Here is a 16,263-nt window from a genome sequence, read left to right as displayed (position 1 = left end):
TAGATGGTGGTGTTGATGGTGCTGATGTAGATGGTGGTGCTCATGTAGATGATGGTGCTGATGTAGATGATGGTGCTGATGGTGCTGATGGTGGTGATGATGCTGATGGTGGTGATGATGGTGGTGGGTCATGTTGTGCGCACGTGGTAATGCCACTGTATGTACAGTGTAAGAGTGCAAGTTAAGTATGGATTTTTTTAAATCTTGCAGTGCTGTTTGGTAAACATTTTTTTTTTTACAAATTTGTTAAATGACCCCATGTTTTAATGTTTTTTTTTAAAATGCACTATTGTAAACTTTTTAACTCTTAATGCAAAGTGCGTCGTTTAGGTCAGATTTTATTTTGTAAGATACTTTTTAAATTATTATTACACGCTTTTTATTAACTCGCTCTGTTGTATCCTCAAATCTTGTAACTCAATGTTAACCCACTTCCCAGTGTGGTATCGACTGCAAACTTGGTATACTTGTGTCATACTGATGGCAATACTGTATTCTATCATTAAAAAACAACAAATATATATTTTTAAACATTATTTGTTATGTTTCGGCTTGGCTGTACGTTATGGCAAGCTTCAGGGACACTTCCTGGGGTAGTTTAGTTCTGCCATTTACTAGTACGGTACATCTCATTAAAGCGTGTTTTAAGGAAAAAAAAATATTTTTAAATATTACTTATTATTTAGTAAACTTGGGGAGAGACGTAAAGACGGATTATTTTTTTTAAATAAAAATCTATTTTCGCACGTGAGATTAGCCCGGGTGGACATGGGCCCTGCTGCAGCGAGCTGGATTCCGCGGATTGATTTTATAACCGCGGGGGTTCGCGGTCGGGATCCGCCAGGCAGCCCTGGATAATCCCGCGGGCGCACCACGGTGGCTAGGAGATGTTAACTACCTCGCCTGGTATACAGAAGGTCGTGGGTTCGATCCCGACCCTGACGATGCCTGCTGCTGCTGTATATTTGTAGTCTGCGTCTTTCTCTCTCATCATCATCATCACGGTGGCTAGGAGATGTTGACTACCTCGCCTGGTATACAGAAAGTCGTGGGTTCCATCCCGACCCTGACGATGCCTGCTGCTGTGTATTTTGAGGCTGCGTTTCATCATCATCACGGTGGCTTGGGGATGTTAACTACCTCGCCTGGTATACAGAAGATCGTGGGTTCTATCCCGACCCTGACGATGCCTGCTGCTGTATATTTTGAGGCTGCGTTTCATCATCACGGTGGCTAGGAGATGTTAACTACCTCGCCTGGTATACAGAAGGTCGTGGGTTTGATCCCGACCCTGACGATGCCTGCTGCTGTATATTTTGGAGTTTGCGTGCCCAAATATATTTTGGCTGCGGCTATAAATGTCAACGCTGTAAGCCACTAAGTTGAGCTATCACTTGTCACGTGCTGGGTCGCTTCTGGAAAAAAAGGCCTAGATACAGCTCTGTGTGGGGGTCTTACCTGGCGAAATAAAACCAAATTGTGTAAAAACAAAAAATAGTATTTGACTATTTGAAACCTCACGCGCCGTCTCGCTCCGCAGTGGAGGTCGCATGTTGAACATCGCCGTGGTGAGCGGGCATCTTAGTCTAAATTTGCCAAATATTGGAAAGGAAAAAATATCCCTTCAAATTACCGGGGTAAAAAAAAAACTGTGGCAGGCCCCACCTGAAATAAATAAATCCTTGAGCTGGCTCGAGTCTCCCCTGGGTAAACCAGTTGTGTAATCGTTTTAACATTAACCGAGCGCGGGTCGTGACCACCCACTGCTAAACTTCAGCCGTTGTCTCTCCTCCGCTGGTGGATGAAGGCGCACGCCAGACGGAGCCGTGGCCATCTCATGACCGTGATGTCTGTGTGCGCGCGCGTGTTGGACTTCTTTGGCACCAGCGTACGCAGCCGCGCTAATTGGAGGTGTTCGCGGGGAAGGATCGGGGGTGTTCGCGGGGAAGGATCGGGGGTGTCCGCGGGGAAGGATCGGGGGTGTCCGCGGGGAAGGATCGGGGGTGTCCGCGGGGAAGGATCGGGGGTGTCCGCGGGGAAGGATCGGGGGTGTCCGCGGGGAAGGATCGGGGGTGTCCGCGGGGAAGGATCGGGGGTGTCCGCGGGGAAGGATCGGGGGTGTCCGCGGGGAAGGATCGGGGGTGTCCGCGGGGAAGGATCGGGGGTGTCCGCGGGGAAGGATCGGGGGTGTCCGCGGGGAAGGACCGCACATTTTCAACGCCCAAAAGTGGTGTCCTCTGTTTGTCGTGGTCAAATCTTGCAATCAAAATTTCGTCCACTTCCCATTTTGTACAATCAATTCCACATTTTGCACGCGTACTCGGATCCGGTGACAATGCATGATTGGCATCAATTAATATATGAATTCGCTACTTTAAAGCAATTTAACATTTTGTACGGACGCCTTATTATTTATATATATTTGTGTAGGTCCAAAAACTCCGGTCCCTCAACTGTGGAATCGGCTCGCACAAAACGCAGGCGCCGCGTGTCTCAGGCGCCATTGACTTAGCTTCTCGACCGTGAGTAAAAATAAGTTGTTAATAAAACCGCTGTTTAAAAAAAAAAGTTTTCCAAGGAGTTTATTTAGAAGTGTAGACGCTGGTTTAAAATCGCAAGGCTTCCCCCGGTGGCTTCCTAACATCGGAAGGAGGAAGAGCGTTCCAGACGGCCGCATCGCGCGCCTGAACGCGCGCGATGCGGTGACCGTCCTTGTTCGATGGCAAGTCAAAGTTGTCGTCTATAGCAGTGTGGTATCTAGTCGTGTGTAGTGTATGGTGTATGGAGCATCTGAAAGCGTGCGACGGAGTGACCGTCTTTGTTTGATGGCAAGTCAAAGTTGTCTATAGCAGTGTGGTATCTAGTCGTGTGTAGTGTATAGTGTATGGAGCATCTGAAAGCGTGCGACGGAGTGACCGTCTTTGTTTGATGGCAAGTCAAAGTTGTCGTCTATAGCAGTGTGGTATCTAGTCGTGTATAGTGTATGGAGCATCTGAAAGCGTGCGACGGAGTGACCGTCTTTGTACGATGGCAAGTCAAAGTTGTCGTCTATAGCAGTGTGGTATCTAGTCGTGTGTAGTGTATAGTGTATGGAGCATCTGAAAGCGTGCGACGGAGTGACCGTCCTTGTTCGATGGCAAGTCAAAGTTGTCGTCTATAGTAGCGTGGTATCTAGTCGTGTGTAGTGTATAGTGTATGGAGCATCTGAAAGCGTGCGACGGAGTGACCGTCCTTGTTCGATGACAAGTCAAAGTTGTCGTCTATAGCAGTGTGGTATCTAGTCGTGTGTAGTGTATAGTGTATGGAGCATCTGAAAGCGTGCGACGGAGTGACCGTCCTTGTTCGATGACAAGTCAAAGTTGTCGTCTATAGCAGTGTGGTATCTAGTCGTGTATAGTGTATGGAGCATCTGAAAGCGTGCGACGGAGTGACCGTCCTTGTTCGATGACCTGCCGCTACTGCGAGAATGACCAGAGCTCACGTGACCGATGCGTCACATTGGTGAACCATTGAGATTCTCTCTCGGTCTCTTATCACTCCCCCGTCTCCATCGGCAACCTTGTGATGTTTGATCCACGGACCAATCCTGTGGCGCTCGATTTTCTATTTATGAAAAAAAAACTAGCTGTACTACCCGGCTTCGCCCGGGACTTGGATTCACCACGCCCGGCCGCCTTTGTCTCCCCAGTGGCGATGTTGACACACCACAGCAGTTACTCGTTTGAGGCTGAGTCGACCTAGGGGAGGCCCAGGACCGGTTCAAATAATCGTCACCGGTGGTGGCAGTGAGCGGGAATCGAACTCGGGTTGCCGGGTTCGTAGCGCGGCGTAGCGCTCACCGCTACGCTACAATGCGTTACGCTTCCACGTGCGCGGGTCACGTGACAGACGTGACGTCACAGCTCACTTGCCGTGTAAAAAGGTGTGTTTTATAATGTTTGCATGGTGTACAGTCTGGAAAGTTCCCACATGGCGAATGTCAAGTTTGTTGCATGTCGGGAAGTACGCTAAACATTTTGAACAGACACGCACAATCACAACTTTGCCTTTTATATTTATGGAGATGTTCTTTGCCAGCCGTCCGATGAATTTGGTGCCAGTTATTCTGCGTCCAGTGTTGGCGCGTGTGTTTTATCCGCTTCTTCTGCCGGATTAAATCGCTTACATTTGCACACGATGACTTTTTTTGAAAGCCTTTAATTGCATCGTGCCCGGGGGGGAGGGGGGGGGGATTTATCTGTAAGCGCGAGACAACTTCACCCCCTTTTTTACCTCCAGCTTACGAGCCACACTTTATTTATTTTCCCCAACCGGGTAAAAAAAAAATTTACGCAAAAGTTGTGGATGCGTCTTATGAATCCTGGTCGGGTGTGCGCATTTGTGTGTTTGACCACCGTGTGTACAACCTTTTATTGACCACCGCCGGGTGCATGTTTGGGGTGGATATTACCATGCAGAGCATTATTCTTGCAGCACAAGCTAATCGTCATCGGGTGTGAAAACCACAGCAAGAAAATTGTGAAAATGTTCTTGCTGTGATTTTCACACCTGATGATGATTGCTTTTGCTGCAATTGAAACGTCGTGAAAATGTTTTTTTTTTGTTTCCCTTCTACGTGGTGACTTTTACCGAAAGAACCAAGAATATGAATCCCTGCAGTCACGAAAGCTTTAAGTCGAAATTTAAATGCAGAGCATTGTAAATTTTGCGGGGTTTACTCTGCAACACACCAGCTGGTGCTGAACTATTCACGAAATCGCATGTTTTCTTTATGCGACAGCCCTTACTAATTGGTGGTGGCGGGTTTAACGACCCATTTTTTTATCTTTAGGAAATCCTAACCAAAAAAACCCCTATGTATGGTGTGTATATATATTGCATTAACCCGTCTATTCGCGTGTGTGTGTGTATCGTAGGGTAGTGGTGTTTGTCGTGGTTTCCTCATTGCGCTCCAAACCGGGAGTCTGCCGCAGTCCACATCCGAGGTGAGTGTTGTCGGATCCTCCAGCTCGTCCCACGTGGCCATTATCTACCCACTGCTGCATGAAGGCTTTGCAGCCCCGTATGACGTCTTCCTCACACCTGCTTCGTAGGGGCTCGCGAACGGCGCTGTCACCAGCTGAGCGTTCTGTTGTATGGCTGCACAGGGGATCTTTATCGCTGTGTTTTACCTTAGCCGAAATAATTAATTTTTTGAACCGATTTTTAAAAACGTTATTACTTCTTGTTATGAAATTTTGGTATTGGCCTGCTAGCTCCGGCGGTAGTGCGATGCAGTTTGCAATCGAGAGGTAAAATTAGCACAACTCTGTGGGGGAAGTCAAGTGACTCGGGCCCCGCCATACCAATGTGGAATGTCCACCGCTCCTTGCACAGGGCCGTAAGCGGAATATGAGCACCGACACTTTTGCTCGTTTTTGAGCAGCAGTAGGAAATCGCTTTGCGTAAAAAAAAAAACACAACCACCATGGGGTCCGTTCTCTCTCGCGTAAAGGTGCATTCCATTCTTATAATAAACCTCGTCACTGGGGAGACAAAGGCTGCCGGGCGTGGTGTTGGCCACCCACCACCTCGTGTACCGTTCTGGGCCTTCGTAGGTGCTCGCTAGCAGCACTTGCCCCTACAATCTGTTAAGGCTACACGGGGGATCTTTGTCTTGATGCGTTTGGTCCTGGTTGAGCGACCGTCGCCCGCTGTTTTAGTGACGCACGAAGGAATGAGTGAATTACTTGAATGTACCGTTGTCCATTTGGAGTGTTGGGAGTTTGCGTTGCACACCATTCTCGGAACCACTTGTGGAGTCCTTGTGGAGTCATTGTACTTCTGCCTAGGGAGGAGGCGGGGGAATCCGTGGGAGATCACTTTGCTGGAGTCCCAATTGCTCTGGGATCTGAGTTGGCGATGGGTGCGTGCTGTCTCGCACGCCCTTGCATTGGCAAATGCCACAATGTTTGGACGTTAAGTAAAATGAACCCCAAATTTTGATTTAAAGCTTTCGTGACTGCAGGGATTCATATTCTTGGTTCTTTCGGTAAAGTCACCACGTAGAAGGGAAACAATAAAATAATAGAAATATAAAACAATAAAAATTCTCACGACGTTTCGACTGCAGCACAAGCAATCATCATCAGGTGTGAAAACCACAGCCACTTTTTTTCAAATTTTCTTGCTGTGGTTTTCACACCTGATGATGATTGCTTCTGTTGCAGTCGAAACGTCGTGAGAATTGTATTGTTTTTTAAAAATAATTTTATTGTTTCCCTTCTACGTGACTTTACCGAAAGAACCAAGAATAAAAATGAACCCACTTTAGGTGGCCCCCAAAGCTATGAGCGAACGGGGGATTTGTCCTGAAGTGTAGATCCCCCGCAGCTGACGTGATGCACGGTTGATATTTTGGATTGAACGATTTCTTTTTTTGAGTCCTGAAAGAATAATAATAAAAAAAATCGCAAGTCATTCGGACTTCCTGGATTGTTACCACGTTCCTCGGTCGCGTCCTGGTGACGCTTGATGCAGCTTCGCATCAAATTGGCTGCGCTCAACGTGGCTGTGAGAATCGATGCAGTTTGTGCTCCGTACCTACGGGTGCGGTTTTATTTGACCATGTCCCCTGCAGCCACTAGAGGTCGCTACTTCCACTGAACGGTGACCCACCCCCCCTCGTATCGTGACTATGTTGAGGTTTGCCCCGGAGGGGAATCGCAAAGGCTTCGTATTTACACGGCGTGTAAAATACAACCGCATCTCACGACGATGCACACAAACGGCGGGTGCGTTTGATTTGTTTGCGAGGTGGTTAGTGGGTCTCTCTCAGGCTGTGGTTCTGTGCGATTCTATTGGTCTGTGAGAGCTCATTGGTCTCTCTGCACGAGTCCATGGGTCTGTGGCGAGTGAGTCCGTGGGGCTTCGTGTGCGACCCACTTTGGGTACAGTTTGCGTTTTTTTTAGTACAGCTTTTCGGATGCGCTTCTGCGGCCGTCTGGAACGTTCTTCCTTCCGATGTTAGGAGGCCACTGGAGCTATGCACTTTTTTTTTAAAAGTCTTAATTGAAAACTCCATTTCTTTAGAACTTGCCTTTTGTGTTTCTAGTTTGACCTTCTCCCGCATCTCGGATTTCGCACGGTTGGTTACGTCCGGTGCGAAAGGAGCTCTACTAATATACGTGCACAAGTAAAAAAGCGGTTGCCTCGCAAGCCGCTGTACGGGAACGGTCTGTGCGCTCGAAGAAGAAAAGGGGAAGGTCTTGAGCCTGGGCTTGTGCAGGGAGTCGACAGGACAGTCCGCTGGGGGAAGGGTGTACCAGACTACGGGGGCAGCAGAGGAGAATAAGCGACCTCCCTGACTGCTTTGGAGGGGGAGGGGGAACTTCCACAAAAAGCCTTGCTCGCTGGAGTGGAGAGGGCGAGGCGAGTGGTGTAGAACAAGATGATGACGATGATGATGAGAGGAGCGGCAGAGCCAGGGGTCGTGAAGACGCTGCGAGTGGCGGTCCTGACGTCGATGCGGTATTGGATTGGGGAGCCGGTGGAGGGATATGCGAGCGGTAGGGTGACGTGGGCAGCGGTGGTGTAGCGGTTAGCGCACCGCGCTACGAACCTGGCGACCCGAGTTCGATTCCCGCTCGCGGCGAAACACCAGGTGACGATTGTCCGAACCGGTCTTGGGCCTCCCCTAGGTCGACTGGGCCTCAAATGAGTATCTGGCGCGGTGCGTAAAAGCATCGCCACTGGGTGGGGGGGAGGGGGGACAAAGGCGGCCGGGCGTGGTGCAGGCCACCCACCCCCTCGTGTGCGGTGCCGGCCTTCATAGCAGCACTTGCCCCAACAGTCTGAGGCTATGGGGGGGGGGGGGGCGGGGGCTCCTTTGTCTTTGTTTAGGTTGACTAAGTGAAGGGATGCCCCTTTTGTTTTGCTTTGCTTCTTAAGGAATGGCCAGGAACCAGGAACCATTCTCCTTGTCTTGATGGGAGGGCCGTTTGTCACTGTTTTTGGCAAACTTGTTTTGCCTTTTCTTGACCCGTGTCTTGTTTTATGGGTTAAACCACGTGGCGGTGTTAACCCAACGGTGTACCTGGGTCATTGCGGTGTCGCCTATTACGGTTTTTTTAACGATTTTTTTTTGGTTTTTAAATAATCAGCGGCAACCAACCTCGGTCGCCTGCACGTCGGTCGATCGACCGGAGGAACCCTGAGCGTCGTAGTCCGTTTTAAAATTTTCCTCCGGCGCTGTCAACCGTGCCGCCTCAAATGTTTTACGATCTGCCGGCCCACTCTTGGCAACCGTGCCGCTGATCTTGAAGTGGAAATAAAGTCGCGGGGGGAGGCGATGGTGTGCATTGGTAAGCCAGGAACTGGTTACAATTTTTGTATTGACGTGATGAATGCTGCTCCAATGTGTCATTTGAAATTAATAACAGCGCTCGAGGGCCAAGCATGCACCCTGGCTTTAATCGGTGAGTGTGCGAGGTTTGTTTGGTGCGTGGGGAGAAGCGACCATGCACCCGTCGTCGACTCGATGGCGACCTTTGACATTTGAAAAGCGGATTGAACCTAATCCTGCCGGAGTGCCGTCCTAATAATAATAATCCAGAACAGCCACGGGAACGCGCGTCCCCTTCGCGCGGGCTGCTCCGTGTTTACTCCAAACTAATTTTTAACAAAAATAAGTTATCGCCGCGTACTGCCGTTCCTTTCATTTATTCATACCAGTCTCGCCAAAAGGCCGTCGTCCCGGCTCGAGCCCAAGTCCATTGAATGTCAATAACTTGTGTGTGTGTGTTCTCTCCTCCACGTGGCGAGTGATAGTGCAGCGCAAATAATCCAGCGACCACCACCCCCCCCCCCCTCCGAGTTCCATTCCCGCTCTCTTCCACCACCCCGGTAACGATTACCTGAACCGGTCCTGAGCCGACTCGGCCTCCAAACGATTACGGTGTGCGGTAAACGTCGCCACCGGGGAGACAAAGGCGGCCGTGGGCGTGGTGCTGACCCACCCACCCACCTCGAACAACCGTGCCGGCCTTCGCAGGTGCTGCTCGCTTAACGGCACTTGGCCCCTGCAGTCCGTTACCCCGCGTGATTGCGAGGTTCACAAGAGGATCCGCAGTCTTGTTTGTCAACCGCTGCTAATTATGCCCTGCGTTGACCTGGCTGGTGTGCGGTGCGCACGCGCCCCGCGTGGCTGGGTACGTGCGCCGCACTGCATGTCGCTCGTGCCGTGCTATAAATAGTGTGCGCTCGCGCGCGTGCACGTATTGTCCACACGTGCACTGGGCACGCGTGCGGCTTTGACGGGCAAGTCGGCAAGCGCTGTTGGCACCTAATTTAAGGTTGGCACGGCACACGAAGGGCGTGGTTTAGCCGGTTCCACGCCCACACCAACGATGAAGACAAACACCCCCCGTATAGCCTCAACAGGCTGCAGGGGCAAGTGCTGTTAGCGAGCACCTCTGAAGGCCGGTAACGGTACACGAGGGGGTGGGTTTGCCAGCACCACGCCCGACCGCCTTTGTCTCCCCAGTGGCGATGTTTACTACACACCGCACCGGGTCCTCATTTTGAGGCTGAGTCGACCTAGGGGAGGCCCGGCACCGGTTCAAATAATCGTCACCGGTGGTGTTGGCCGTGAGCGGGAATCTAACCCGGGTCGCCGGGTTCGTAGCGCAGCAGCGCGCTAACCGCTACACCACCGCTCCCCACGCCCACATAAGCCCATGCACGCACACGCTCGCTCTCTCAAACGCGCGCACAAATACTTGCATGCGTACTTGTACAATGCACGCACGTGTGTGTGTGCTGCCCTATGAACTCGGCGACCTGAGTCGGATTCCCACCCAACGGTTGGTGACCAATGTCTGAACCGGTCTTGGGCCTCGGCTCTGTTGACGGAGCCTCAAACGAGTAGCCGGTGCGGCGCGTAAGCATCGCCGCTGGGGAGACAAAGGCGGTCGGGCGTGGTGCTGGCCACCCACCCCCTCCGTGTGCTTTTGCCGGCCTTCATTAGGTGCTCGCTAACAGCCCTTGCCCCAACAGTCTGAAGGCTCTACTTGGGGGGGGGGTCTTTGTCTGCCTCTGCGTGAATGTCTGTGTCTTCCCCCGTGTGCATGCTCGGAGTTTGTAACAAACAGTGGTGACAACACTTGCCCTGACGTCCTGTTGCGGCTATATGGGGAGAGGAGGGGGGGGGGTGTATCTTTGTCGTGTGTGTGACAGGTCTGCGCGAGCCCCAGTCTGACCTTGCTGTTGTGGAATCGCTTTGGCGTTAAGGTGGCGTTGTCACCACCATTGCCCCACTGCGACCATAGCAGCAGCAGCCCACCCCTCGCGGCGGCGGCGGCAGCAGCAACAACAATAACAGCGGCTGCCCTTTATTTAGCGTGCGTGTGCGACGGGGACGGCCAACTCGGCGCGGGGTGAACTCGGGCCGGAGCGAGGCGAGCGAGCGATCTGCTGCCGTTGCGCAAGGACGCTGCTGCGACACTGCTGCCTCTAATGTGAAACGCGTGGCCCAGTGTTGCGTGGTTTTTTAAAACTTTTTCCTTCTCCCTCCCCCAATTGGCTCTTGCGGGCGTGAACTCCCGTGGCCTTTGACCGTGGATAACGTGCGATGTCGTCCGATTCTCGCAAGCCAAGCAGGATTTTGTGAGCCTGTAATAGTAACCCCGCTCGGGTGAGCAGGCGACCGGAACCGACGCGGGTCGCCGTGAGGAGTCGTCGGAGGTTTTATTGTTTTCCCCCTCGTTTGTTTGTTTGTTTGTTTTGGGCCACGTAAAATGATCCGGTCCAGATTTGTGTCCGCTGAGTGAGACCCCCCCCCCTCCACCACCCGACCACGGCCAAAGACCTCTAATTGTCACGTGGTGTGACCAACCGGAGCTGAATGACGCGCCGTTTGTATTATTGTTGTTTTCGCCTCGATTGGAAACTCTTGGCTTGTGAGAAGAACATTTTTATTTTACAAATGGAGGTAGGTGTCTCGTGTGTGTGTAGCACGATTTATAGACGGTGCTAATTCAAATATAGATGGCGACCTTTTGCGTGCGTGCGTTGGCATGTGCGTGCGTGTCCCACTTGGCTGGTTTTGAGGAGCTCGCAGATCCACGAGAGATCTGGACACGGTCCCATCATCGGCGAGCTCCTCCGGCAAGCGAAGTAGCGTTCTTGACTGCGTTGGTCATGCATCCCGCATGCCCAGCCACTGCATGTCCATGCAGATTCCGCTTGGTCTCGTAGAGGGGGCTAAACGGGTGCGGCACGAGCTAGATGGGCTTATGCGGCTCGGAAGGACGTGGATACTGAGCGGACTTGCCGATGACCGGTACCAGCGGTGTCAAGATCGGCCTCTGGAGGAGGCTCGTGAAGGACTCTACAGGGCAGTTGGGGGGCAGTCGCTCTCCACCAGCAACTGAGGGCAGAGGAGCGACGCTCGCGACAACGTGCGACCAACCACGGCGCGCGTCTGCCGGTCATCTCGGTCCCTCGACCCGTAACACCCCTCGGTGTGACGCCGCCGGCCTACATTACGGCAATCGCCCCAGCGGCGCGTCACGGCAAAGGCGTCGGTCCGTGCGTGACGCTGACAACGCCACCCCTTTGGTGCGCCGTGCCGGCAGGCGCTCGCTGCGACCGCACTCGAGCCCAGCAGTCTGTGCGGCAGGCGTTGTGGAGCTGCGTGTGGTAATTACGGGCCGAAGCGTGGATCCATGGCTTGCTTGTTAACAGTTGGCGTTGGCCCGGGTGCATGGGCACGTGGTGGACGAATGGGGCGGCGGGGGGGGGGGTGTTTGGGTGGTTGCGAGTGGCTGCGTCAAAATGTGGGTCATGGGTGAAATCAAGTGGTGGGTTGTGAGCTCTGCGGGTGGTTGGGTGGAGTCGGCAGTGTGTGGTGGGTTTGGTCTTTGGTGGGTGTGTGAGGAGGGGCTTGCGTGGTTGTTGGTGAGGGGTGGGTTTTTTTATTTTATTTAATACTGCTCATGTTTACCCACGGAAGCCTCGTTCGGAGTCTCACGGCTCTGCTCAGGAAGGTCCTGCCAAGTGTTCGCAGTGGTGGGGGGCGATGCTGCTGCTGCTGTTGTGTGATTCCCAATGGAATAAATGTCGTGCGGTGTTCAGTTTCCAAATTTGGATTCTGACGACAGCCGGGTCTTTAACGTGCGCTCGGTAGCGGACGACGGCCGCGGCCTTACAGTTGATGAACGCCGCGGTGTTAACCAGGGCAGCCGCCGAGTTAAAACTATTTTTTTGTCTCTGTGGTAAATCCCCACTGAGCTATGTGTAGCGCCTCGTCTTTTTTCAGAAGCGACCTGGCCACAAACGATGGCTCAACAGTGTCGTTATCACGTGGCCAATGTACAGCGGCCGAATGCTCTAAACACGTGACGTTGATTTTCCTAAATGCGGAGGGGGAAAAAACTGGAAATCTACGGGGAGAGACGCACGCTCCAAATATGCGGCAGCAGCAGGCACCGTTGGAGTGGTGATAGAACCCGCGACCTCCTGCATACCAGGCGAGGTAGTTCACATCTCCTAGCCACCGTGATGATGAGAAAGAGACGCAAACTCCAAATATACAGCAGCAGGTATCGTCGGGGTCTGAATTGAACCCACGACCTCCTGTAGACCAGCCGGGAATGCAAACCGTGAACTTCTGCAACAAGCCGCGAATGCCGCCACCACCACTGTGCCGTTCCCCCGCGGGTGACACGGTTGAGTGGTTTACGGGGGGGGGGGGTGGGAGGTTGAGTGGCGTTTGCGAACGAGGTGGGTTGTGGCTGGGACACGTGCTGTGTTTTGCAGATGAGGTGAGGGGGTGTGCGAGGGTCTGGTAGTGGCTACGTACTGGGTGGGTGTGACAAGTGGATGGTAGGCGAGGTTGGGGGGTGGTGGTGGTGTGTGAGTGGGTGAGGTTGTGGGTGGTTTCTATGATTATGGAGTAGTGTGCGCGTGTGTGGATTGGTCTAATTAGTTGGGGGGTGTTTTTGTATGGAGGTTGACCTCGGCCTCCTGAGTACCTGGTGTGGTGTGTGTGTGTAAACGTCACCACGTACGGACAGACGTTGGGGCTGGCCACACGAACCCCATCGCGTGCTGTTCCGGCCTCCTCCCATAGGTGCTCGCTAACAGCACTTGCCCCCAAAAGTCGGTGAAGACTATATGGGGGGGGGGGTCTTTGTCTTTTTGTGGGTGAGCGAGGTGGGGTATTGGGTTGGAGGGTGAATGAAATGGGTGGATGAGTGGGTTATTGGGTGCCAGTGAGGGTGAGTGGGTGGGTGGGAGTGAGTGGGTTATTGGGTGGGTGGTGAGAGGGTTCTTGGGTGGGTGGTGAGTGAGTTATTGGGTGGGTGGTGGGTGGGTGGTGAGTGGGTTATTGGGTGGGTGGTGAGTGGGTTATTGAGTGGGTGGTGAGTGGGTTATTGGGTGGGTGGTGGGAGGGTTATTGGGTGGGTGGGTTATTGGGTGGGTGGTGGTGAGTGGGTTATTGGGTGGGTGGTGGGTGAGTGGGTTATTGGGTGGGTGGTGGGTGAGTGGGTTATTGGGTGGGTGGTGGTGAGTGGGTTATTGGGTGGGTGGTGGTGGGAGGGTTATTGGGTGGGTGGTGGTGGGAGGGTTATTGGGTGGGTGGTGGTGGGAGGGTTATTGGGTGGGTGGTGGTGGGAGGGTTATTGGGTGGGTGGTGGTGGGAGGGTTATTGGGTGGGTGGTGGTGGGAGGGTTATTGGGTGGGTGGTGGTGGGAGGGTTATTGGGTGGGTGGTGGTGGGAGGGTTATTGGGTGGGTGGTGGTGGGAGGGTTATTGGGTGGGTGGTGGTGGGAGGGTTATTGGGTGGGTGGTGGTGGGAGGGTTATTGGGTGGGTGGTGGTGGGAGGGTTATTGGGTGGGTGGTGGTGGGAGGGTTATTGGGTGGGTGGTGGTGGGAGGGTTATTGGGTGGGTGGTGGTGGGAGGGTTATTGGGTGGGTGGTGGTGGGAGGGTTATTGGGTGGGTGGTGGTGGGAGGGTTATTGGGTGGGTGGTGGTGGGAGGGTTATTGGGTGGGTGGTGGTGGGAGGGTTATTGGGTGGGTGGTGGTGGGAGGGTTATTGGGTGGGTGGTGGTGGGAGGGTTATTGGGTGGTGGGTGGGTGGTGGTGGGAGGGTTATTGGGTGGTGGGTGGGTGGTGGTGGGAGGGTTATTGGGTGGTGGGTGGGTGGTGGTGGGAGGGTTATTGGGTGGTGGGTGGGTGGTGGTGGGAGGGTTATTGGGTGGTGGGTGGGTGTGGTGGGAGGGTTATTGGGTGTGGGGGTGGGGGGTTATTGGGTGGTGGGTGGGTGGTGGTGGGAGGGTTATTGGGTTTTTTTATTTATTTTTTTCTTTACATTTATTTGGCCTAAAGTTTTTGTGGTGGGAGGATGGGCGCGCGGTGTTGGTATGTGGCCGATGATATTTTCTGGCTGTGCCTCTGCGCAGCGGATTTTGTTTCTTGCTGAGCTTGTGCTCGTGCCGTGCGTTCCGCCCTCTGCCTGTGCGTCGGTGTGATCGGCGTGCGGCCTGTGCGTGCTCGTCAATTCCTCTGTGTGTGTGTGTGCGCGTGCGTGCGTGCGTGTGCGTGCGTGTGCGTGCGTACCTTGAGAGCGCGCATCCGCTGCCACACTGCGTGTGGTCGGTTTCCCGAATACCTGTTTGTGTGTGCGTGTGTATCTGCACAGGAGGTCGTAGAAGGCGTCCGTACCCGTGTGTGTCTGCGCGCTTGGCTATGTCTGCCCATCAGCCACCCATGGTGGGCAGAAAGGGCCATGGGGGAGGAGGGGCTGCTGCTGCTGCTGCCGCGGCGCTGGCGATGTCTTCGACGCCGCCGCTTGCGCCGGCGCTGCCCGGCAAGGGCGCCGGGAGCCACGGCCGGCGGGAAGCGCGGTACAAGATCGGCCACTACAGCCTCGGGGACACGCTCGGTGTCGGCACGTTTGGCAAGGTCAAGGGTAGGTCTGTCGCGCGCACGTTCAAGTACACACACACACACACACGGGCGCGCTTGCACGTACACGTACAAAGACGGAGATCCCCGTATAGCCTTGGCAGACTGTTTGGGGCAAGTGCCGTTAGCAAGTCGCTCCCTTGGAAGGCCGGCACGGCTCACGAGGGGGCGAGTGGCGAGCACCGCGCCCGGCCGCCTTTGTCTCCCCAGTGGCGAAGTTGACACAACCGCACCAGGTACTCATTTGAGGTCGAGTCGACCTAGGGGAGGCCCGGAGCTGGTTCACATGTCGGCAACATTAGGCAAAGCGGAAAATCGAACTCTGGTGGCTTTGTTGATTTGTGTAAAATGAGTGCACGCACGCTCGCGTAAACGCGTGTTCGCACGTACACGTGGACACACGCCAAGTTCTGTTCATGCTGGCAATAAGCGACGCTTGCTAACAGCACTTGCCCGCAACGGTCTGCTAAAGGCTACATGGGGTGGGGGATCTTTGTCTTGATTGCCGTGCGTTTGTGGCGTGCGTAGACGCGCGAACGTGCCCGGTCTACACGCTGCCGTGCGTGTGTGAGCGTGCGTCTTTGTACACGGGCGTTGGGGGAATGTCGCGCGTGTCCGGTTTTTAATTTTGAAAGCGCGATATTAAACCCGCGGGGTGGGAGCGGGTGGCACGGCGGTCGGAGCGCCTCTGCTGAGAAGCCGGCGACCCCTCGATGTTTGATCCCCCGGCCGCGGCCCTCTGGCCGCGGCCCTCTGGCCACGGCCCTCCGAACGCGGCCGGAGGGCCGCGGTGGCTCGACGGTACGGAGCGAGCGGATTGCGAGCGGCTTGCGGTCGCGGGTTCGCACTCGGCCCGTCGTTCCTCGCCGCACCCCGAGCTCGATTTTTAAAATGAATGTCGCTCGGTGGGGGGGGAGTCGACGGCATTGGATGGTCCCGTCCCCTCCCCAACCCCGCCATAGCAAGGTGGAATTTCCTCCGCTGCCTCCCAGGGCCGTGTAAACATGAGATGAGAAGGTAACGACTGACATTTCTTTACACGGCTTGCGTCTTCATCGTTGCCACCCGAAGCCGAGGTGTCATCTTAACGGCGTAGGGTCTTGCTTCCCCGTCCCCCCCCCCTTGCGGGATCGGCCGAGCCCGCGGGAATCTCCGTTCCCCTTGTGCGGAGCGAGATCGGTGTTTTTAATTTCCAGCGCCCCGTGGTCCATCCCGGCGGCGCTCCTCCGTCCCGAGCTCCAGCGAGCGTCCTCGCCGTTTGCCGGACGACGAACGTTGCTCTCGGCTCGCACTCATCGCCGCGCACGCCCA

The 16,263-nt window shown here is 54.2% G+C and overlaps 1 protein-coding gene across 2 annotated transcripts in view; it reads left to right on the top strand.

Moving 5' to 3' along the window:
• Window positions 1–2,234: 2,234 nt before the first annotated feature.
• The window catches only part of LOC116941984 (5'-AMP-activated protein kinase catalytic subunit alpha-2-like), a 36,901-nt gene continuing 22,872 nt past the window's right edge, over window positions 2,235–16,263 (top strand). The window contains exons 1-3 of one of the 2 annotated variants that reach the window (XM_076054603.1): window positions 2,235–2,522; window positions 4,917–4,985; window positions 14,749–14,956. In XM_076054603.1, coding sequence (XP_075910718.1) covers window positions 14,755–14,956 — 202 coding nt within the window. In that variant the 5' untranslated portion in view covers window positions 2,235–2,522; window positions 4,917–4,985; window positions 14,749–14,754. Of the gene's footprint in view, window positions 2,523–4,916; window positions 4,986–14,686; window positions 14,957–16,263 lie in introns of both variants that reach the window. The other variant, XM_076054142.1, reaches the window with a different exon arrangement.

The sequence above is a fragment of the Petromyzon marinus genome, chromosome 1 (genome assembly GCF_048934315.1).
Source record: "Petromyzon marinus isolate PM22_M1 ecotype Great Lakes invasive population chromosome 1, UKy_Petmar_22M1.pri1.0, whole genome shotgun sequence".
Taxonomy (NCBI): domain Eukaryota; kingdom Metazoa; phylum Chordata; class Hyperoartia; order Petromyzontiformes; family Petromyzontidae; genus Petromyzon; species Petromyzon marinus.
Note: the sequence above shows the minus strand (reverse complement) of the source record. Positions and strands in the feature narration are given on the sequence as shown.